This window comes from Bison bison, unplaced genomic scaffold, assembly GCF_000754665.1.
Source record: "Bison bison bison isolate TAMUID 2011002044 unplaced genomic scaffold, Bison_UMD1.0 scf7180017864134, whole genome shotgun sequence".
Lineage (NCBI taxonomy): Eukaryota > Metazoa > Chordata > Mammalia > Artiodactyla > Bovidae > Bison > Bison bison.
Genome location: NW_011494706.1, coordinates 8,837,873 through 8,862,591, shown reverse-complemented (window position 1 = coordinate 8,862,591; position 24,719 = coordinate 8,837,873). Strand labels below are relative to the sequence as shown.

General features: G+C 38.6%; 1 protein-coding gene across 4 annotated transcripts in view; it reads left to right on the top strand.

Moving 5' to 3' along the window:
* CDK14 (cyclin-dependent kinase 14) overlaps positions 1-24,719 on the top strand; it is a 668,333-nt gene that overhangs the window by 147,681 nt on the left and 495,933 nt on the right. For all 4 annotated transcript variants that reach the window (XM_010839815.1, XM_010839811.1, XM_010839814.1 and 1 more), the window contains exons 2-3: positions 6,555-6,803; positions 23,178-23,272. In XM_010839815.1, coding sequence (XP_010838117.1) covers positions 6,570-6,803; positions 23,178-23,272 — 329 coding nt within the window. In that variant the 5' untranslated portion in view covers positions 6,555-6,569. The remainder of the gene's footprint in view (positions 1-6,554; positions 6,804-23,177; positions 23,273-24,719) is intronic.

Genomic DNA, 24,719 nt, shown 5'->3' with positions numbered 1-24,719 from the left:
TCAGTAACTACTGTCAGCCCTTAGAAACCACCCTCTATTCTGTGCCCTGTGGCCCCCATAGGCAGTCATAGCATGAAATGTTGACTTTCTTCCAGGCTAGCGAGATCATATCTCTTACTTTCTGTTCTGAAGCCAACTGGAGAAAATGCTCTGCTTTTAAAGGGCTCAGCTGACTAGGTCAGGCCCAGCAGGCCACTCTCCCATTTGTCATATCACATAAAGGAACCGTGGTGTGATATCTCATCAAAGTCACTCTCAAATGGAAGGGTATTATTCAAAGGCTCTCTCATAGCTTAGTCAGTAAAGAATCTCCCTGCAATACAGGAGACCTGGGTTCGATTTCTGGGTTGGGAAGATACCCTGGAGAAGGAAATGGCAACCCACTCCAGTATTCTTGCCTGGAGAATCCCATGGACAGAGGAGCCTGATGGGCTGCAGTCCATGGGGTCGCAAGAGTTGGACACGACTGAGCAACTAAAGAGAGAGAGAGAAAGGTGAATTGGGTGTTGTAGAATTCTGCTGATCACAATGAGCTTGTAGTTTAAAAATACTTTTACTGACAGCATTTTATGAATATATATGTATATTTATTATTTGTGTGTCAAGATTGCTGTATGTGTGTGTGTGTGTGTTTTGGTTTGTTCGTAACAGTAGATCTTGAATAATAAATACTGCAGAACTTCAGCCCTTTTAGCAAGAGAGCATGAAGACTGATAATTTGGATGAATCCTCTTAAATCTGGTGGATTAATTCTAGAGAAACTTGTTGCGCTTTACTGTGGGCCAAGCACTGAGCCAGTAAGGAAAGGGTTAAGTGATATATACAACATCCTTGCCTGCATGGAAATGCATCAGAAGATGCTGAGTCTCCCGTGTGTTCTTCTGATGAGCTGCCTGGAAAATCTGACACTCTGCAAACCACCACAGATTATTGATACCTTTCTAAATTATCATATGAATTAGAAACTGACTAGCAAGAAGTATGGTTGTGAATGTAGTAAGTAAAGTAACATCCAAGGCATGTATTTGAATAAGTATACTGTTTCCCAGAAGTTTATTTTGCATTTGTAGTTGTTTTCTACTTGTATTTAGTTATTTGCTAGTAGATAGCAAAAATGATAAACATGAAATATTTAAGAATGTTTGTGGGAAATACTTTAATTTTAGAAAATTTTGTTGAAATACTTTTTCCTGTTAAAAATTAGAATTGGGCTGCCTTTTTTGTCTTCATGGCTTTAGAGAACTTGGTTTTCCACAGGTGTACACTTTACACTGATGTTTACAATTATCGTGCTTGTCTGTTTAGTAGGATGCTACCCGACTGAAAACATGTTAATGTAGGGCTCTTAGTATAAGGCATGAAGAAGGAGATAAGGCTTTAATCACAGTGTATTCTGTAACAGTTTCTCTTAAAGAGTTATCGGAATTTCTGATCCAATGTACCTGTGTCTCTTAAAGTTAACAAAAAACCGTGTGAATATTAGTTTTCTCAGAGTTGGAGGCAGGAAGCAAATGAAAGGTTTATCTGAGTTTATCTGATATGAGTTTATCTGAGTTTATCATAAACTGGCTAAGAAGTAAGTTCGTTCCTTTTTAGCTTTGAAGGTGCCCTTATAGCTCTCCTTTCCTCTGCCAACACGTTGAAGTGACATTTGTCATTTTACCTTCTCCCCCGCTATGGTGTGCTGGTGTATGTGTGCTAAAATGTTATATTTTATAGTAAAATCTCCCTATACATTTGCAGGAGTTTTTCCCATGTATTTCCTCATGAATATGCCAAAAAAAACCTTTTTTGATAAAGTCGAATTTACTAAGGTAGTTCAAAGAGCTTGAATAAAAAATAGAATGTAGAGTTAAGTACGGTGCTGTGTTAGCTCCATATTTTCTTTGGCAAAATTAAGAGTTTCCATGGGGTTTATACTTCCTGGTGCTACTTTCAAGGATAGGGTTGGAGTTCAAATGTGGTCATCATTTTCCCATTATCATTGTATCCATTCAACCCCCATTTGTACCTGTTTATGTTATCATTTCATACACGTTTATCACCCTGCTTGATAGTTATATTAAATCTTCTTTTAAGAAATTCAGTATTTTATGGCTGAAACACAGAGGTTAACTTCTTTCTGAAAGTATCACAGTGGATTGAAAGACCCGTGAGTTGGTTGGTCCCTTTGTTTTATTTTTCTCAAGCATACTTTATAGTTTCTGTGTACAGATTTGCACATATTTTGTCAGATATATCACTAAATATTTTATATTGCTTGAAACTGTTATAAATGGTGTTATTTTTAGTTAAACTTTCTGATTATTATTAGTATCTGAAAATACAAATGATTTTTGTATGTTCACCTTAGATCTTGCACCCTTGATAAACATGTTAATTCTAGTGTTTTTGCTTTTTTCTTGGTAGATTTCATTCAACATAGATGATAATGTCTTCTGTGAATAAAGTTGGTCTTATTTCTTCCTTTTCAATGTGGATGTTTTTTATTTCTTCTTTCTTGCCTTGTGGCGTTGTCTGGAGCTTGTAATACAATGCTGAGTCAACATGATGAGAGTGGACATCCTGTTCTTGAGAGAAAGGCATTCGGTTTAACCGTTACTGTTGGTTTAAAATCTAGGACTCCTTACCTGAGTGTCTGTGGCTCAGAGTCTTGTATGAAGTTCCAGTCAAGCAGGGGCAGGGGCTGTGGTCACACTTGAAGGCTCAACTCATGTGGTTGTTGGCAGTCCTTCTCATAAATGCACCTCTCTACAGAACCACTTTCTGATGAGGCTGCTGACTTTGCCTTTGATAGTGATCTAGGAGACGGGATGGGAGTGAGGAGGTACCAATACAGAAGCCACAGTCTTTCTATAATCTTCTCTCAGAAGTGATAGCCCGTGATTTCTGCTGTATTCTGTTTATTGGATCTAAGTCAGCAAATAGAGCCCACGTGGAAGATCTGCAGACGAAAGAAGAGTGTGGCTGCCTGAAAGTGGCCATCACAGGGAGCCATTTTAGAGATTTCTGATGTTGTGTAATAAAATGGTGAATTACACGTTTTTTGAGTATTAAGCCAACCTTGCCTTCCTGTGATTAATGCCACTTTTTCCTTACTTATTATTCTTTTTATATGTTGTTGGATTCAGTTTGTTAAAAATGTGCCAATAATTTTTAATCAATATTCATCAGAGAAATGGATCTGTAGTTTTCTTACTTTTGTCTGGTTATAGTGATAGAATGATGCTGGCTTCATATAATGAGTGACAAAGTATCCCCTTCTCTTTAATATTTTGGAAGAGTTTCTGTGAAATTGGTGTTTTTTTCCCTTAAATGTTTGGTTTACTTCACCAGCAATCTTTTCTGGTCCTGGCATTTTCTTTGTGATAAGGTTTTTGGTTACACCTTTGATTTCTTTGAAATCACTTTGCTTTCAAGTGAACTTTGGTAGTTTTTGTCTCTCAAGGAATTTGCTTCATCTAAGTTGCTGAACTTATTGGCATAAAGTTCTTGATAATATCTGTTGAATGAGTAGTGCTGTTGTCTCTCTCATTTCTGTTATTGGCAATGCATGTTATTTACCTTTCTTTCTTATCAGTCTGGCTAGAGGTGTATCAGTTTGTTTTTAATCTTCTCTGAAAACTAGCTTTTGGTTTCATTGATTTTCTTTGCTGTTTTTCATTTTCTATTTCATTTATTTCCATGATGAGATATTTTCATTATTTTAATTCTCTGCTTATTTCAGGTTCTAATAAATGTTCTTTTTATGGCTAGTATTTTAAGGGGTATTCTTTTTTAAAAACAAGTTTATTTATTTATTTGGCTGCCTGGGATCTTAGTTGTGGCATGCAGGACCTTCTGTTGCGGTGCGTGGGCTTTCTCATTGTGATGCATTGGCTTAGTTACTCTGAGGCTTGTGGGACTCAGTTCCCTGACCGGGGATCAAACCCGCATCCCCTGCATTGCAAGGCAGATTCTTAACCACTGAACCACCAGAGTAATCCCTTAAGGTGTACTCTGACTACTTTGAGACTTTTTTTTTCCTGCTCAATGCATTTACTATTATAAATTTTCCTACAGTTAAAATACTGTTTAAGCTGTATCTATTTTGATATTCTGTTCAAGAGATTTTATTCAATTAATTCAAGAGACTTTCTAATTCCCTATTGTTTAGTTCCCAAATATTTCCTGTCTTCTCTTTTAAAGTACATTTTTCCCTCTGGCCCCTTTTTAAGCTACTCTCTGTTTTACTGGTTTTAAGCAATTTGATTTTGATGTACCTTCGTGTCATTTTCTCTAGATTTCTTATATTTAGGGTTCATTGACTCCTCAGGTTCATGTGTTTATATGTTGCAATTCAGTTGTCTCAGTGAGATGAGTGGTTTCATATCCATATCACATCTACTGCTTTTTGCTTTCATATCTGCATGAGGAACACATGAACTCTTAAAAGTACTGAATGCATTTAATATTGTGATAAATCGTTAGCTCTTGATCAGGAGTAGAGGACTCTGCCTTGTCTTTTAAAGATATCTTCAGCAGTTTTGTGATATTGTAAAAAGTATGTTGATCTCCTTCTTATTGGATTTAATTAAAATTCAACCTATGCTTGGTATTTCAGATACACTCATAGCACAGAGTTGATACTTGGTATTTAATCCAAATTTTGCTTCAGTAACTTGAAATAATTTAATTATACACTTTACTATTTTCAAAAAAATTACATGTCAAGCATGTTTATTATACAGTTCAAAAAATACAGGGGTATGTAAAAAGTAAGCAATCTTACCCTTTGCCCCTTCAGGTCTGCTTATCTGGAGGTATCTTAACACTTTGGTGTATTTCCTTCTATACCTTTATATTAATATGTGCTCATACACACACACACAAATATCTCTGTCATATATATATATATATTTTTTTTAATATATTTATATCCATACACATAGTTTCATTTCTTTCCAGTATGGAATCATCCCATATGTATTACTCAGACACTTAAATGTTTACTTTAACAATATGAGATTTTCTTAGATACCGTCTGTTTTCCTGCTTTCTTAAATAGGAATGTGGAAACTTTTCACAAGATAAAAAAAATAAAACTTTAAAAGCAAATTCAGAGTTATCTTTTCTTTAGACTGCATAATAAAGTTACCTTACTTTACAGGCAAGCTAGAGGCCATGAAGTTACTAGTAAAAATGTCTCGAGAATATATGGAGAATGAAAGAGCTGGAACATACAGTGGAAAACAAGGAGCAAACATCAGAGAGACTAAAATAAAACGAGAGGGGTTCAGATTATGCCAGAAGAGAATGAATAAAATTGAGAAGGAATAGGGGTATAACAGAGTAATACAAACAAAATTTTGAAATGAGTGTTGTTCCGTGTTTTTCTTTGTGGTATTATTTTTCCTTTTCATCTGTTAGTTTTAGTATTAGAAAAAACATTGCTTTCAACTTTCAGTATCTCTAACCATTAGCCCTTTTATATGCTCCATTCTAGTTTAGAGATGAAATCAAGATGGGGATAGATTTTAAACATGTATTCAAGCTTTACATGTATTAAAGCTTTACATGTATTTACATGTATACATATTTTAAACATGTATTCAAGCTTTACATGTACAAGCTTTAAACATGTATTAAAGTTTTGAAGAACATAGTCATGTTTTTCTCTAGCTGTGTTAGTTGCTTCTGTGATGGCCCATCAATTAAAATGGCCTTCTGAATTAATTGAACTGATTTTTTTTAAAAAATAAAGGCAATTTATCCATCTTTTAATGATTCAGAAATAATGCCACTTGCAGTCAAGGTAAAATAAATAACGGAGTTCGAGAACCACCTCAGGGCACTAGCAGTCCAGGTGTTAAGCTTCCTGTTTTAGGGATAACATTTTTAGTGTCAGCCCTCAGCGAATATAATCAAAGTGTTAGTTGCTCAGTCTGTCTGACTCTTTGCGACCCCGTCAGGCTCCTCTGTCCATGGAATTCTCCAGGGTAGGTAGCCATTCCTTCTCTAGGGGATCTTCCCAACCCAAAGATTGACCTTGGGTCTCCTGCATTGCAGGCAGATTATTTACCATCTGAGCTACCAGGGAAGCCCCCAGCAAGTATGGTAAGTGGAATGATGGCGACGAGTTTTTCATATTGTGGTTTAAGCTAGTGTAGCTTTTAGAATGGAGAAGGCAATGGCAGCCCACTCCAGTACTCTTGCCTGGAAAATCCCATGGACGGAGGAGCCTGGTAGGCTGTAGTCCATGGGGTCGAGAAGAGTTGGACACGACTGAGCAACTTCACTTTCACTTTTCACATTCATGCATTGGAGAAGGAAATGGCAGCCCACTCCAGTGTTCTTGCCTGGAGAATCCCAGTGATGGGGGAGCCTGGTGGGCTGCTGTCTATGGGGTCACACAGAGTCCGACACAACTGAAGTGACTTAGCAGAGCTTTTAGAATATAGCCTTTAGGGGTATTTCCTGAGATAAAAATGGGCATGTAAGATAATAAATCCTCTTGTGTTAAAGTTTCAGTGGAGTGATCTGAGTTTAATTTCTCTCTCTCTTTTTTCCTCCAGATATGTGTCCCAAAGATGTCCACACGAAACTGCCCAGGAATGGACTCAGTGATCAAACCCCTGGACACAATTCCTGAGGATAAGAAAGTCAGGGTTCAGAGGACACAGAGCACTTTTGACCCGTTTGAGAAACCCACTAATCAAGTAAAGAGGGTGCATTCTGAGAACAATGCTTGCATTAACTTTAATAAGAGCTCCTCCGCTGGCAAAGAGTCTCCTAAAGTTCGGCGGCACTCCAGCCCCAGCTCGGTGAGTGCGGTCTTCTGACTTACCAATGGGTGAGCAGAGCAAGTGTCTCTCTGGCACGCTGTGCAGGGAGACAGCAGGTGGCTTTATCAGTGCATTATTATGCATTCTCTCCTTAGGTGGTTCAACATTTTCTGGAAGAGAGTGTGCAGGCATGCGCAAGTACCAACTACATATACAAATTCTTGATTCACAGGCACCCAGCAAGCCAATGAAAAATGATTAAACTTATTTTTGGAAAAATTATTTTTTTTCCCTAGCTGTTTCCAGTTAGAGGAATTTGTCATGTAAACTCCTTGAGTAATTCAAACTCTTGGAGAGGATTTTCAAACTTTACGGTGTTGGCAGGCAGTAAGGATAGTTTTGAATTTGACAGAGATTCACGAAGAATTTCATTTCAGAATACTTGTTAAAAGTTGTTCACTTGTCTTATTATAGTTGGTTTTCATTGTCAATATTTTAAAAATTAGGAGCTAGACATTGAAATTGATCTTATAAAGAGAAATCTTATTCATCACAAGGAAATTTTCTGAGGTCAATCTGTATTAAAGCAAGTCTTGCCTTTGGGCCCAAGAAGGTATAAAGTTCAGAGGTGATTGCTGCTTTTTGACTGTAAAGAATTTTATTGAAACTCATCTTTCCAAGACTGGCCTTCATTTAACATTGTTAAAAAAAAAAAAAAGCTTTATGATTTTTTGAAATTCAGTAATTTTCCGATTTAACCCACACTTAAGAACTTTATGACATAATCTAAGAATTTAAAGTGTAAGAGAAGAGTGCTAAGAGCATTTGATTCTGTCGTCTCGCTAAGAAACATATTCCATTTCGCAGACTTTAAATATTAAATTCCATGATGGTCAAAAAAAAGCGAGAAATGTCAGCTGCTAGAATATTGACACTTCAATTTAATTAAAGTGTGGGATACTACGAAAGTCTTGTGTCACAGGTTTTTTGTTGTTGTTGTTAATGAAGTGAAAATAAATATTGTTAATGCAACATTTTTGAGGAGAATTGATTATCTGGGTTTCCCCAAATTGGTCCCTGTAATCTTATCTATGATTGCAGTGTAGTGTCTGTCTAGGTCACGCATACAACACTAACACTTGGGAAAACTTTTAGATTCAGTATCACGGAGAAGAAATGAAAAGAATCTTTGAGAATGATTAAACTTCTGTTATTGCAAGAGAATTATAAATGTATTTTACTATATATATTATTTGTTCAGTTGTGTCAGACTCTCTGTGACCACATGGACTGTAGCCTGCCAGGCTTCTCTGTCCATGGAATTCTCCAGACACGAATACTGGAATGAGTAGCCATTTCCTTCTCCAGGGGATCTTCCCAACCCAGGAATCAAACCTAGGTCTCTTGCATTGCAAGCAGATTCCTTACCACCTGAGCCACCAGGGAAGCCCCATTTTACTGTATAGTTATCTTAATAATGTTATTTGTCATCCTATATCTATATGATATATAGAAATTGGCATTGAGATAGTGCAATGAGGCAAACGTATTCACTGTTTATATGAAAATCAAATTAAACTAGTTATTCTGTGTTTCATCTTCAATCCTAGTTATTGTCCAATGGTGCATTATTTCGTTTGTTGCTCAGATTGTTCCTGCTTCAGTCGTTGGTCATTGGGAGCTCTTTTAGGTTGGCCCTGTGTCCTTTTGAGATGTCTCATCCCCCTTTTTTTAAAATTGTTGAAATGTTTATTATTTACTTACTTACTTATTTTTAATTGAAGGACAATTGCTTTACAGTATTGTGCTGGTTTCTGCCATATATCAACATGAGTCAGCCTTTGATACACTATGTCCTACCTCTTGACCCTCCCTCCCACCTCCCACCGCATCCCACCCCTCTAGGTTGTCACAGAGCACAGGCTTTGAGTTCCCTGTGTTACACCACAAATTCCCACTGGCTATCTGTTTTACATATGGTAGTGTTTGTGTTTCAATGTTTGTCCCTGCTACTGCTGCTAAGTCGCTTCAGTCGTGTCCGACTCTGTGCGACCCCATAGACGGCAGCCCACCAGGCTCCCCCATCCCTGGGATTCTCCAGGCAAGAACACTGGAGGGGGTTGCCATTTCCTTCTCCAATGCATGAAAGTGAAAAGTGAAAGTGAAGTTGCTCAGTCGTGTCCGACTCTTAGCGACCCCATGGACTGCAGCCTTCTAGGGTCCTCCATCCCTGGGATTTTCCAGGCAGGAGTACTGGAGTGGGGTGCCATTGCCTTCTCCAATTTGTCCCATGTACCTTTTAAAAATATATAAAAAATTTTTTTTAATATTTTAAAAAATATTTTATTATTTTTAGTTGATTGATGATTAGTTTATAATATTGGTTTGATTTCTGTCATGCATCAACATGAATTAGCCGTAGGTGTACATATGTCCCCTCCCTCTTGAATCTCCTTCCCACCCCTCTAGGTTATTACAGAGCCCCAGTTTGAGTTCCCTCAGTCATATTGCAAATTCCCATGGGCTGAAAAAGACACATGTACCCCAGTATGCATTGCAGCACTGTTTACAATAGCCAAGACATGGAAGCAGCCTAGATGTTCACCAACAGGTGAATAGATAAAGAAGCTCTGGTACATACATAAAATGGAATACTACTCAGCCATGAAAAGGAACACATTTGAGTCAATTCTAAAGAGGTGGATGAACCTAGAGCCTATTATGCAGAGTGTTTTCTTAGCACTTCCGTATTTTCTTGTCCTACAAGTTGCTCTTGGCTTATCTTGTATTTTCCCAGCCCCAGACCCAGATTCAGCCATTTCTCCAGAGAGCGCTGTTTCCTTTTATTGAAGCATGGTATTTAGAAACCAGGATTGGGTGTTGGGTGTGTTTGCTGCTACTAGGGGTCATGTAACCTTAAAAGTCAATGTGTACATCAGAGTATAAATAACAATGGTGGGATTTTGATATTTAATTGTAATTTGAAATAAGGAATCAGCTGAAATTCTTTTCAAGGAAAGTTGAGACTTGTCTGATACATTCTGTATTTCTCTTTCTTTTTTTGTTGTTGCTGTTGTTCAGTCAATAAGTCTTGTCCAACTCTGCGACCCCACGAACTGCAGCATGCCAGGCTTTCCTGTCCTTTACTATCTCCCAGAATTTGCTCAAACTCATGTCCATTGAGTCAGTGATGCCGTCCAACCATCTCATTCTCTGTTACCCCCTTCTCCTCCTGCCTTCAATCTTTCCGGGTATCAGTGAGTTGACACTTCTCATCAGGTGGCCAAAGTATTGAATCTTCAGCTTCAGCATCAGTCCTTTCAGTGAATATTCAGGGTAGATTTCCTTTAGGATTGACTGGTTTAATTTCTTTGCTGTCCAAGGGACTCTCTAGAGTCTTCTCCAGCACCATCTTCTTTCTTTTACTTTTTATTTTATATTGGAAAGTGAAAGTTAAGTCGCTTAGTCGTGTCTGAGTCTTTGCGACCCCACGGACTGTAGCCTACCAGGTTCCTCTGTCCATGGGATTTTCCAGGCAAGAATACTGGAGTGGGTTGCCATTTCCTTCTCCAGGAGATCTTCCCAACCCAGGGATTGAACCTGAGTCTCCTGCATTGTAGACTCTTTACCTTTACCATCTGAGCCACCAGGCAAGTCCAGTCCTTTATACTGGAGTATAGGTGATTAATGGGGCTTCCCTGGTAGCTCAGCTGGTGAAGAATCGCCTGCAATGCAGGAGACCCTGGTTCAATTCCTGGATTGGGAAGATCCCCTGAAGAAGAGATAGGCTACCCAATCCAGTATTCTTGGGCTTCCCTGGTGGCTCAGATGGTAAAGAATCTGCTTGCAATGCAGGATACCTGGGTTTGATCCCTGGGTTGGGAAGATCCCTTGGAGGAGGGATGGCAACCCACTGCAGGATTCTTGCTTGGAGAATTCCATGGACAGAGGCTCCTCGAGGGCTACAGTCCATGGGGTCGCAGCGTCAGACATGACTGAGCAACTAAGCACAGCACAGCATAGGTGATTGATAATGTTATGTTGGTTTCAGGCGCAGAGCAAAGTGATTCATTATACGTTTACATGTTATCTGTACTTTTTCAGGTTATTTTCCCATTTAGGTTGTCACATAATATTGAGCAGAGTTCCCTGTGCTATACAGTAGGTCCTTGTTGGTTATCTGTTTTAAATATAGCAGTGTGTATGTGTCACACAGGGGCAGACTCAGGGAGGGTGGCAGTGGCAACATCGGCAGCAAATAAAGAGGAGGAGGTTTCTCCGGGAACCTCAAAAGAGGAGTGAGGGGAGCAAACCACGTGCAATTTTAAGAAGCATGTGCTATCAGAAAGTGTAGTGGAGGAAGCTCAGGAAAGGCCAGGGGACTAGGGACTACTCTCAGAGCCAGGAAGCCCTAGCATGGCCACCAGGGGCATGTTGGGGCCTTGTGAGGACAGCAGCTGCGCGTGGAGGGGACTTTGATGCACCTGTGGGCGGATGCAGGCCCAGAGACCACGGGGTGTCTGCTGGTCTTTCTCCTTGCGTTCTCTAGAATATCAGATTGAAGCACCTTTTCAGGGCAAAGCCTTGTACTGAGTAGACTTCTGTGCAGGGCAGGTTCAATAGGGAGAAAGAAATTCCAGAAAGAAGTGTTGAAGTGAAGCAAAAGGGGAAATCTCAATGTGTGTGATATATATATATATATATATATTTTTTTTACATTTTGTTTTTCTTTTTACTTCATGAAAACAGAGCAAAGAACTTTATTCCATAAAGCTAGAAAAGCTATCTTGGTCATAACCCTTCTCAAACTACTGAAACATTCCTTTTCCTTAAAAATAACCAATAGAAAAATGATTGGTTGAATCCCATACAAACCTGTCAAAAAGAGAGAGAATAAGGAGTAGCATATCATCTCTACAGATAATGAAAGCAAATGAGAAGGGGCACAGTTTTCCTTATTGCAGATTTATGATGCTATATTTGAAAAAACCAAAGAATCAGTGGAAATACTACAAACAATGAGAGAAGTTAGATTGCAGATTGTAACATTAATATACGAAACCCAATAGATACCACTATAAGGACAAAGAAGAATTAGTGTTGAGGTACTTCCCTGGTGGTCTAGCGGTTAAGATTCCAGGCTTCCACTGCAGTGGGTGCTGGGTCGATCCCTGGTAGGAGAAGTAAGATCCCGCATGCTGTGTGGTATGGCCAGAAAAAAAAAAAGAAAAGAATTAGTGTTGAAAACTGGTAAATAAAGCAGACGATTAAGCATTTATTTTCAGTGATTTCTACATGAAATTCACCTCAAGGTAATCTAGTCATCGATGAAGGGAAGTTTCTCTTTTAGAACTGTTAGTTTCTCAGTTGTGTCTGACTCTTTGCGACCCCATGGACTGTAGCCCATGAGGCTCCTCTGTCCGTGGAATTCTTCAGGCAAGAATCCCGACCAGAGATCGAACCTGTGTTTCCTGCATTGCAAGGCAGATTCTTACCCACTGCACCACCAGGAAGTCTCCTTCCCTACTTTTTGCCTTTAGTTAATATACAGTATTTACAATCTTGAGATGATGTGCATACCATTGTTAGTGAGGTCACATAGTGTACTATGATTAACTTTCTTTGCTTGCACAACTTTTTGCTTTTCCTGCTTGTACTTACCTCTTCTTTTCACTTGTTTGCAATTAATACAATTAATTAATAGAATTTTAATCACAAATTGAGGCCCCAAACTATTTGATAAAACTAGAAAACTCCTCTGAAACAAATCAGAATGAGGCAATCTGTCGGGTTTTTGTCCCCTGAGGTTGTCCTTATGGTCCTCCATTGGCCTCATCCAGTCTGGACTGGTCCATCTCCTAGTAGCTGTCAGGAGCATCCTTTCATTCCTCCAAAGCTGAACGACCAATCTAGATTTTAGGATATGTAAGCCTAGTTGCTGTTTCCAGAGATGATCAAGAAGGGGCTCAGGCCCTTTTTTGTGCATTGTTTTCATTCAATCTGATTCTTAATCCTGATTTTCATAATTCTTGGTGTCCTAGTTATGAGCCTTTCACATTCTACCTCTTCAGAGAATAAACCTGTCCCGGGATCAGGGATGGGCAGACACCTGATTGGGAGAGTCTAGGGGAAAGGACTTGTTCTTTAAATCTAATCTGACCAATCATTTTGGTTTTCACCCCTCCTTGAAGTTCAGCTTCCGATTCTTGAGTGTTTCAGGGATTCTGAAGTGGGAATGGACCTATTTCTCATTGACTCCCATTCTTGGTTTCCATCTGTGGTCATCGTCCTTGTCAGTGACCTCCTATCCATTCATTTCCCAAAATTTGTTTCTCAAAATTTTTGTTTGTATCCTGTCTGCAGTCTTCCCTTTATTCATTCAGTTGCTCTTCTTTGCTTTCATTTTAATACACATTGGTTTATGGGGGAGAAATAAATACTTGTGTTCAAGACACCATGTGCTCAGTTGCTCTCATGTCCAACTCTTTTGCGACCCCATGGACTGTAGCCCTCCAGGCTGCTCTGTCCATGGGATTCTCCAGGCAAGAAAACTGGAGTGGGTTGCCATTTCCTTTTCCAGGGGATCTTGCTGACTCAGGGATCAGACCCGAGTCTCCTGTGTCTCCTGTATTGGCAGGCCAATTCTTTATCACTGTGCTACCTGGGAAGCCCCGTGTTATTCTTTAACAGGAGGCTTACCGAGGGAACAGACTGAACAGCTGTGTGGGGCAAACATACACGTATGCACAACATTATTAAAATGTCGAAACAGAGGAAATCCTGCTCTGGAATTCCAGGCTACCATGTTTAACTGGAAATGTCCACTATTTCTCACCCATTATATTAACTTCCTTTAGATCCTCTTTCCTGAGAGTTTCTTATTGAGTTTATCCTTTTCTGGTCCACTCTGGGATGCCTTTCTTCTATATCAGGGCACTTCTATTATTGTGTGTGGTAAATGCTTTGCTTTCTTTTCATTTTGGGAGCTTTTTCTTCCATTCAGTATGCCCTGGAAAAAGGCTTTTGCTTTTTCTTGTTCAAGCTGGAAATAGTTTCCCTTTTTTCTCTTTTAGCATGACACCACAGTATTCTGTTTTATTCTGAGTCCTCCCTGCCCACTGCCTTTTTGTTCTCGCCCTGATTGTAGTGGGAGGGGGAATTTTATCATACTCATTTTCACAGGAAGACTGTTTTCCTTTAGATTCCTCACTGGGTCAATAATGGCAGTTTTTGTGCAGCCTCCTGTCCTATAGGTATGGGACATTGATCACTTCATACTCAGGGGGACATTGAGATAGGATCTTTATGGAACATTTGATCATTTCATACTCAGTGGCATGAGAGTTTTATGATATGTTTTATTTTTAAAGATTTTTTTTTAATGACTGATGAGTGTCCAAGGATATCCTTTATCTAAAGGCCACCAAGATTAATGTTATATCTTTATTTTACTGTTATTTCTTTGAAAGTATTAGGTATCTTGAATGGGCTCCAAGAGTACTGTTGAGAAGGAGGGGGAAGTGAGCAGCAGGGTGGTGTTGCTGCTCCTGTTTTTATGAGGAAGCAAGGTAGCCACTCTTGTTTCTTGAAAATACTGTAGTAGAAACAGTTATGCACTATTATATCTCTCTGCTGTTCATATACTGGTCATTGTCTATGTGAGGAGTCATGACTAAAATTATGGAACTAAGAGTGCCTTAGCCTTAGTGACCATCACATTCATCTGAACTTCCTGATTTTGTCCAGACAGTGGCACTTTAAAATTCAGACTCAGAGAACAAACTTACGGTCATCATGGGGGAAGGACAGGGGAAGAGATAGTTACGGAGTTTGGAATGAACATGTGCACTCTGCTATATTAAAATGGACAGCCAACAAGGATGTACTGTATAGCAGATGGAACTCTGCTCAATGTTATGTGGCTGCCTGGATGGGAGGGGAGTTTGGGGGAGAATGGATACATATGTATGTATGGCTGAGTCCCTTTGCTGTCCACCTGGAACTATCACGACATTGTTAATTGAGTATACCCAATACAAAATAAAAAGTTTCAAAAAATAGAGTGAAATTCAGGCAGAATATTATGGATGGTATTTTATTTAAATGGGTATATTTCAAGAGATGTTTGACAGATTTTGTGTATTCGTTTCAGATGAGTTTTGAGTGCCTACTGTCCCTGGGTCCAGTCCCTGGGTGGTATTCAGCACTGTCCCTGACAGGACGAACTTTTGTTCCCTTTTTCTTACCACCTCCAACCAGGCTGTGCCCTTCAGTAGCTAAAAGTATTGGCAGTGCTGTAGGAGACTGTCTTCCTGGTCCAATTTAGAAGGATTTCATTGAGCTGTGCTATCATAAGCTGAGCTTAAAGAGAACATATTTTCAGAAATTCATGTTTAGATTAAGATCCTCTATGCTTTCTGCAGATTTCTCCCAAATTTACTTCCTTTCAGCCAGAGTGGGGGTGGGGAAAGCTGCATCCCGTGACAGGCAGGCTTTTTTTGGAAAGAGAGAAGGAAGATGCAAACTTGAAGATGAGAGTCCCACTACAGTTCTCTGACGCTCGTACTTGGGGATCTCATTTGGCATTGCGTCCTTCTTACCAGGACTAGGAAACTCCCAGATGGAGCCCCGCCCGGGACTTCCCTGATGATCCAGTGCTGGGACTCCACACTCCCGATGCAGGGGGCCTGGGTTCAATCCTTGGTCAGGGAACTGATCCCACGGCCCACAGCTGGAGTTCGAGTGCCCACATGCTCTCAGGAAGATTGAAGGTCCCGTGTGCTGCAGCTGAGACCCAGTGCAGTCAAAGACATAGATAAAAAGATAAATACAAGAACCTCTTGTCGGGTTGTTAGTATGTGGGGAGGTTGGGTCTGTTGCCCTGTCTAGCATCTAGATCTATTTTGTAAGCAAGTTACCCATCAACTATGAATTATCTTAGTGTTACAATGTTTAAAAGGGCTGGAAATGAGCAGGATGATAGAGCCTATTGTGAAGATCAAAGACGAAAGAAAAATTAGCCAAGGAATGTTTGACTTCAAAAATCCTTGTTTAATGAGGTGAGATAGCTCTTTTTTTAAGAGAAATTTATTTATTTATATTGCGCTGTGCTGGGTCTTCACTGTTGCATGCAGGCTTTCTCTCGTTGCGTCGAGTGGGGGCAGCTCTTCTAGCCGGCTTCTCCTTGCAGTGACTTTTCTTTTTGCAGAGCGTGGACTCTAGATGTGAGTAGTTGTGGTGCATAGGCTTAGCTGCCCCACGACGTGTGGGACCCCTCTGCCCGGGATCAGGGGTCAAACAGATGTTCCTTGTATTGCAAAGCGGATTCTACCAGACCACCAGGGAAGCCCAGGTCAAATGGTGCTGATTGAATCTGTCCCACTTCCCCCTCACCCAGTCTCACACTTCTTTAGTGTAATGTAATAGAGCAGTGATTCTTCCTTGTGGTGTTCCTACAATGCAGGGGATCATCAGCAGTCTGAAGTAAGGGATTATGTTTGAAGGTTAAAGTAAATTTTCAGTGAATTCAGTGTAAAACTGTGTAGCCATATCACAGTATCACTGCAGTGAGCACTCAGGTATACTCGTGCAGTTTATTAAAATCTGGTAAAAACCCCATCCTTGTTTCCAAGAATGGGACTTCAGTGGATGATAGACTTAAGCACGATTTAAATCTCCTCCATTTGGGTGGGAGTTAGAGCCTACCAATGTAGTAGTACAAAGAAAATAAGTTCTCAGTTCCAGTCCACTTGGTTTGAATTCTAGCTCTAGCACTAGCTCTAAGGTCTTAGATGAGTTACTTTGTTTCTGGAGTCTTAAATTCTTCGTATTCAAAAAGGGGTACTAATAGAACCAACTTCAACGTGGTGTTAACAGGGTTTAAATTTAGATAATGAATGTAAAGTGATAAGCTCAAAGCACGGACCATAGTAAACAATCCATAGTAGCTGATTGTTTTTGTGGATTCCATAGTGAACCTAGAGCAGCAAGGGCCAGGAGCATCTCCTTCAGGACAGGGTGATAAACACCGTTCAGCTGGAATATTACCTTGACTTTTTCATTATCCATGCCAGTGTTCCCCTCCACTGATCCAGACAATTGACAGTTCTCTGTGCCTTTATTCTGTTAAAAAAAAAAATGTATTAACATTATCTCATTAAATTCTGTGTCTCTATGCATGTAGTGTCTGTTAATAATTGCTGATTAGCCCTCTGTATATCCAGTCCTCTAAAGTGCTATCTCAAACCTGCAGTCTAAATGGAGAAAGTGATTAAGCAGAGAATAGTGGCCCCATAAAGCTATTTCCATCCATCCATGCACCTGACATCAAAGAGCCAAAGATAATGTTGGGGTTAACTGCTTATTGGTTTGAGCTAGCATCTTTATTTAAAATGTGATGATTTAATGAAGTTTCAAGGGAAAAAAGAAAAAAAAAAAAGGCAAACCAAAGGCTCGGGCTTTAATTATCCAAGAAAACAGGACTTTTTCTGAATTATTCTTAGTTGGCTCCTTTGATTGGAAGTATTTTAATATTGGCCTCTCAAAACACTTGGCATTTGAGTTCCTTATTTATATTCAAAATAATTAAGATCAGAACATTTCTGTTTACTTAAAATAGGAGATTAACTTTACAAGAATTTAACTCTTAAAGCTCAGACCATCTCACAGACATGGCCTGTTCCATGGACCCATTCTTTGGTGGACTAAAATCACTTTTAGAGAGCCACTATCTGTGTGTGATTCTTTCTGTCTTACAGCATGATTGATCTGTAAATTGCAGTATATTTCCACAGTGTGTTCATATCAGTTGCACAAGGCAAATCACATTGACTGTTTTCCCACCCAATGTGGCAAAATAATCATTTTCTGCCATCATATTGTTAATAGAATGTACTTTAAGCATGGCAGTTAATGCACCCAAATCTACTCAGTTAGATAAATAGAATACTTTGTGTCATTAACATCTATTGCTTTATTTTTTCTTATGGGTAAATGAGATATAGCCTAAAAAAGAGTGTTATCCTTAGTTTTTGAATTTCTTTAATTCAGTTTCCTCAAATAGTAAGTTTAATATGGTCCATGTCTTAAAATTACATAAACTAATATAGGCAGTTTAGGAAGAGTGAAATATATCCTTTTTGGAAAATTATCTGCACCTTTCCAGAAAGATAAAATAATAGCTTCCTATTATGTTACCAGCTTTGTGTAACGTGTCTTGTCCTTGCTCTCAGTACACATTAGCAGTTTATCTCCTAATAGGACTAAAGAGGTAATTTTCTGCTGTTTCTTTTTTCTTTAACTTAGATTGAATTTAGTCTTAAAGGAGCACAAAAGCAAACATACAGACTCCTCATTCTGATTTTAAATAATTTAGAGTGGAACTGTGAACACAATATTTTCCCATTGAAGATCATTTTATACTGAAGTTTAATATAGGTTTTAAAATTTCTATTTAAAACTTGGGCTCAGGAGGGTGATGGTAAAGTGTGACATTCTCAAGCTGTTTCTTGGTGATGAAAAATGCATGAGAACATAACCCACACAGGACTAGTCAGGCGCTTTTGAATGTAATTTTCCATCAAGTTTTACTTGATTCAACTCAACATGTGGTTGATGCTTTACCAGTTTCTTGAAGAAAAAAGAATAGATGGTCCATTGTCTATTAATTTCTTCTTGTAAAGTTTTTTTTGTTCATTTTCTAACTGCAGTTAAATATCTAAATCATAATACTTTCAACCTTTCTTCTTTTCTTGTGTGTACACATTTATTTAAATTTTCTTTTAGGTGTAGATTTGCCTGCATCCCATGGGTCTTAAAATGTCATGTCCTCAATGCCGCATATGTACTTATAAATTTTCAATTTAGATTTGCTTTTTAACCCATATGGCTAGACTATTTATTTTTCTTTTTATTCTTATTAATAATTTCTAATTTGTTGCGTTGTGTTCAGAATAAGTAACTTGAAGTGTTTCTTACAGTTTTGATATTGAGATTTTTTTTTTTTGGTGGCCTAATCTTTCACCATTTTTTGTGAATGTTAAATGTGTACTTAAAAAGAATATATGTTAATATGCATATGTTAAAACGTTATTTCTAATACTCAAGCCCATATGTCTCTTACTTATTGGTCATTTGCCTGCTCTGTTGATGTCTGAATGATGAGTGTTTGTCTTGCATTATCACTGTGGATTTCACATTTCTCATTTTATTGTTACCAGCAACTATTTCATACACTGCAAAGCTATGTTGTTTGGCTCATACTAGTGTATGATTAGTAAATTTCTTGGTGGATTTTAACAAGGACCTACTGTGTAGCACAGGGAACTGTGCTCAATGTTATGTGGCAGCCTGGATGGGAGGGGGGTTTGGGAATGAATGGATGCCTGTATATGTACATGGCTGAGTCCCTTCCCTGTTCACCTGAAACCATCCCAGCGTTGTTAATCGGCTATAACCCAATGCAAAATAAAAAGGTTTTTAAAAAGTAAATCTCTTGTTGGGTTTTATTGGAGAAAATAATCTATCTGCTGTTTTGTGAATTCTGTCTTGTCTGCCATCAGTGTTACTATAATGTACAGTTTTGCAAAAATACTTTTTTTGGCTAGATTTCCCTTTTTATTTTCAGATTTGCTCTTTTGTGTGTTTTTTTTTAATTTGTTTGTTTGTTCTTTTGTCTTTTCTCAATAGCACATTGCTAGATTGTCTTTCCAATCTGAGAACTTTCTTTTAGTAGGGAAATTTTTAACGTTCTATTTATTATAAACATTGATATGTTTGGATATAACTTTCTTATTTTATGATTTTCTACTTTATATGTTTGTTATTGAGTATATGCCCCTTCTCTAGCTTCTCCATTCTTTTCCCTTTTTTCCCTTCTTCTTTTCACTTTTCTCTTACATTCTTTCTCTTCTTAACTTGTTTGGGATTTGTACATCTTATTTATTCTAGTAATTACCATCTAAGTCTTAAGAAATGTACTAAAAATTATGCATATGGAGTTAATTAGTATCTGCAATCTGTCTTTAACAATCCAGTAAATCCCAGTATGCTTTTATTTTTATTATTCTACTGTCTCTTGCCTTCCTGCACTTCCCCCGTCACTCTGACTCTAACTTATATGGAGATAAAATGGAATTTTGTACCTTTTCTTTCCCTGTGGGTGATAAAATTGCAACTTTTCCATCCCAACTGATACTCAGCTATCTTGAGTATCAGTTGCTTGGTTGTCTTTTTTCAGCCATTGTTAAATCTATAAAAATACTATGCTCGTTGAAAAAATTTTCTGTTTAAATGTAACTTCTCCCTAGATTTTTTTTTGAAAATTCCATTCAGACGTTGAACTTATTACTTTTTCACCTGTGTACATTCTTTTAGTCACGGCCCATACTTAAATATTTAATCTCTAAATCTCTGTTTCTTTTTAAAGGATACAATATCTTCTTGGATCTCTCTTAAGATACTGGTTATTTTTATTCAGTGTTGTTACGTTTTCAATAAGATGTTGGTATTCCTGAAATGATATATGATTCTTGGTTGTATACTCATTTTTGTATTTTAGAATCGCTCTCAGCTTATTCTGTTTTCTGTACCTTGTCTCTGGTGATTGTGTGAGAGGCAGGGACTGACTACATTTGAGGAAGTAGATGTTTTATTCTTTCTCTGGGTATTACCCACTCAGTCCTCACTCTGCCCTTCTAGCCTGAATACCCACCTTCTCAGCTGTCTCCTCTGCACATGTTCCTGCAGTTTGCTTGGGAGGACATTATGTGTTCAGCTCTGTCGATCAGTCTCCTACTTACCTAGTAGTAGTGTTAGTCGCTCAGTTGTGTCCAGCCCTTTGTGACCCCGTGGACTGTAGCCCGCCAGGCTCCGTTGTCCATGGGATTCTCCAGGGAAGAGTACTGGAGTGGGTTGCCATTCCCTTGATCTTCCTGACCCAGGAATTGAACCCGGGTCTCCTGCATTACAGGCAGATTCTTTACCATCTGAGCTATAGGGAACCCCATTTACCTAGAGGTTCCTAATTCTTTTATCTGTACTAGTTTTCTCCTACATATGAAGGCTCTGCGTCCCCCCAGTTTTTTTGAAGTTTTGATTCAGATTACTTTTTGTGTTTTAGAATTCCTCAAAATATGTGATTAGAAATTGATACTCTTTTTTGCTTCCCTTTTGTATTTCTGATTTATTATTTTTGAAAAGTTTCTTTTCAGTCATTCTGTGGCATTCTAGGTAGGAAGGAGGTAAACAGCATTGCTCAATTTGCTGCATAGAATCTTTATAAACTGTAGGAGTCAGATTCATTGAGGGTAAATTGTGTTTTTTCATAAGTGGTATAAGAGCACATGGTCAAGAATAGTGTAACATTAAGTTCTTGCCCTAAGCTTCTAAGATTGGTTTCTTACAGAGTACCACACAGTCATTAGTAACGTTTAATCAGTTACAAATATACTTAAAACTGTGATTACATAATACTTTTAAGAAGTTATTAATTCCTTATAGAATATTCATTTTAATGTGTATTGATACTATCTTTTTATAGTGACATTAAAATAACAGGTAATTTATCCTCATAGAGGACAGCACTCCCTTTTTCTTGCTGTCTGGTGAAAGTAGGGTGGGAGTTGACCGCAGCAAGAGTGGTCTCATCACTAGCACTTTTGTGGTCATGATAGGATGTACGGTTTCTTAAGGGAGAATGATTTTGTTGCAGCTTAACCTTAAGGATTGGTGTATGTAGACATAAGAGAGTTCATTTTGTAATAACTAGTGTTACCTGAATGTATTTGATTATTTGTATTATTGCTAAAAGGTATCAGAGAGGTAACTTTATATGACTGAATTTTATACAGTCATGATTTATAACAGGAGTCAGGTAGTAAATATTTTCAGCTTTATTGGCTATATGATCTTTCTAGTAACTATAATTCTGCTGTAGCTTGAAAAGCATAAAAGTGAAAAGTGAAAGTGAAGTCACTCAGTGGTGTCCGACTCTTTGCGACCCCATGGACTGTAGCCTACCAGGCTCCTCCGTCCATGGCATTTTCCAGGCAAGAATACTGGAGTGGGTTGCCATTTCCTTCTCCAGGAGATCTTCCCAACCCAGGGATTGAACCTGGGTCTCCCACATTGTAGGCAGACACTTTACCATCTAAGCCACCAGGGAAGTTGAAAAAGCATTAAAAATATGTAAATGAATGAGTGCGACTGTGTTCCAATAATGGGCTTCCCTGGTGGCTCAGTGGTAAAGAATCTGCCTACCAATGCAGGAGACCTGGGTTCCATCTCTGGGTCTGGAAGATTCCCTGGAGAAGGAAATGGCAACCCACTCCAGTATTTTTTGCCTGAAAATTCCATGGACTGAGGATCTTGGCAGGCTACAGCCCGTGGAGTTGCAAAAGAGTAGAGCACAACTTAGCGACTTAAACAACAAATGTTCCAATAAACTTTAGGTCACTAAAACTTGATTTTCATATAATTTTCACATGCTATGAAATTTTATTCTTTTTTAGATTCCCTCTGCATTAAAAATATATAGAGTTTTCTTACGTTTACGAGATATGTAAAACTAGGTGGTAGGCTAAATTTTTTAGCCCCTAATTTAGTTTTTCCAGTAGCCATATATGGATATAAGAACTGGACCATAAAGCTAAGCGCCAAAGAATTGATGCTTTCAAATTGTTGTGCTGGAGAGGACGCTTAAGAGTCCCTTGGTCTCAAAGAAGATCCAACCAGTGCATCCTAAAGGAATTCAACCCTGAATATTCACTGGAAGGAGGATGCTGAAGCTTGAAGCTCCAATACTTTGGCCACCTGATATGAAGAGCCAACTCATTGGAAAAGACCCTGATGCTGGGAAAGATTGAAGGCAAAAGGAAGAAGGGGGTGGCAGAGGATGAGATGGTTGGATAGGATCACCAGCTCAATGGACGTGAGTTCGAGTGAACCCCGGGAGATGGTGAAGGACATAGGAGTGTGTGCTGCAGTCCATGGGGATGCAGAGTCGGACACGACTTAGTGATGAACAACAACCACAGTTTAGAAGACTATATGATAACACGGAAAATATTCCTTTTGAGTGAAAAAAGCAGGTTACAAAACACTATCTGTAGTGTGATCTGTAGTGATGAATGTTAGAAAGCCTTCATCAGCATACAGAGAACACTAGAAGAGTCACTGATGGTGGTTCCCTGTTGGTGATTAGATCATGGGTAAATTTAAACTACACTGTGTTCATATGCATTTTCTTAGTTTTGTATCCTGAATATTTATAATGTTTTTAAAAATAAACATTCTTATAGCAGAGAGGAGTTATTTAAAAACTGATAGAGAATCAACATTTTCAGCAAAATTGGGTTATTTATTGTTAATTAGTTTGATACAATCTGTTTTGTTTACCCTCTGCTTCATTTTTAGCCAACAAGTCCCAAATTTGGAAAAGCTGACTCATATGAAAAACTGGAAAAACTAGGGGAAGGATCTTATGCTACAGTATACAAAGGGAAAAGCAAGTAAGTTCACTCAGTTTTGAATATTTCACATGGAAAGTATGCCTGCTCTCTTAGTACAAAATAACAGTGTATTTAAATAATTTTCACAAACAATAGACTTTCCTCCCTCAGGTTTTCTGTTATTTGTTGTTGTCATTGTTTTAGCAAATCATTAGAATTGGTTTTTTTCTGTGAGCAAAGTTTTGCAGACTTGCCCAGTTCCTCTTTTCTATGCTACCCCTCCCCCATCTTTACTTTCTCTTTCTCTCCTTGGAGATGGAACCCTCCAATGAGAATTCATTTCCAGGTGAATGATGTGATTAATTTCTTCTGGAGGTTTAGGGTTTGCTTAAGAATAAGAGGACTGATTTCATGGAGTCAGATGTATTGACCATTCTTGGGACCTTTTTTTTTTTGTATGTTCTTTTTTTTTCTTTTTTTTTTTTATAATTTTATTTTATTTTTAAACTTTACAATATTGTATTAGTTTTGCCAGACATCGAAATGAATCTGCCACAGGTATACCTGTGTTCCCCTTCCTGAACCCTCCCCCCTCCTCCCTCCCCATACCCTCCCTCTGGGTCGTCCCAGTGCACCAGCCCCAAGCATCCAGTATCATGCATCGAACCTGGACTGGCGACTCGTTTCATACATGATATTATACATGTTTCAATGCCATTCTCCCAAATCTCCCCACCCTCTCCCTCTCCCACAGAGTCCATAAGACTGGGACCTTTTTAAACTGAGCTTTTATGCCATCTTTCAGAAGTAATTAAACTACAAGCTCTTTCTTCCTGTCTCCTTTGACCTCACGCTGTAAGTATTTCCACAGAGAGAAGCAACTCTTCTTCTTTCCCCCATGCTATCCTGGGATCAGGACACAGACTTGGATTCTTTTTTTAATTTTTTTTAAAAAATGAGGTAATTTTAAATTTAATTTAATTTGGTGATTTATTTTGGCCTTGGTAAGTGGCATGTGGGATTCCTAACCAGAAATTGAACTCGTGCCCGCTACAGTGGAAGCATAGAGCCCCAACCCCTGGACTGGCAGGGAATCCTACAAATTTGGGTTCTTCAGAAGCTTGCCTCTGTATGTTCCTGATATGCCTTCTCCCTCTCCCTTTTTTATTAACACTGAGTTACTGTATTTGGTAACACGTAGCGTGTAAACTGTCCTTGTTTTTGTCTCTCTTTTAAGTCATTATGAAGGGTAGGAAATTCCAACTAAGCAATCAGTTAGCAATAATTGAGTTACTCACTAAGATAAGTAATTAAAGAGCTATAGAAGACAGTTCTGTGAAGGATCATTCTAAACTTGTCATTGGAAATTTTGACTATTTGCTTATTGAGGTACTCTGGCTTTTCTGGAAAGTAGTCTTACACCACTGTTCATAGTTTTTCAGTTAAGAAGGTGAAGCAATATTCCTGATAAAGGAAGATATGTAAGTATGGAAATTCAGGAATGCTG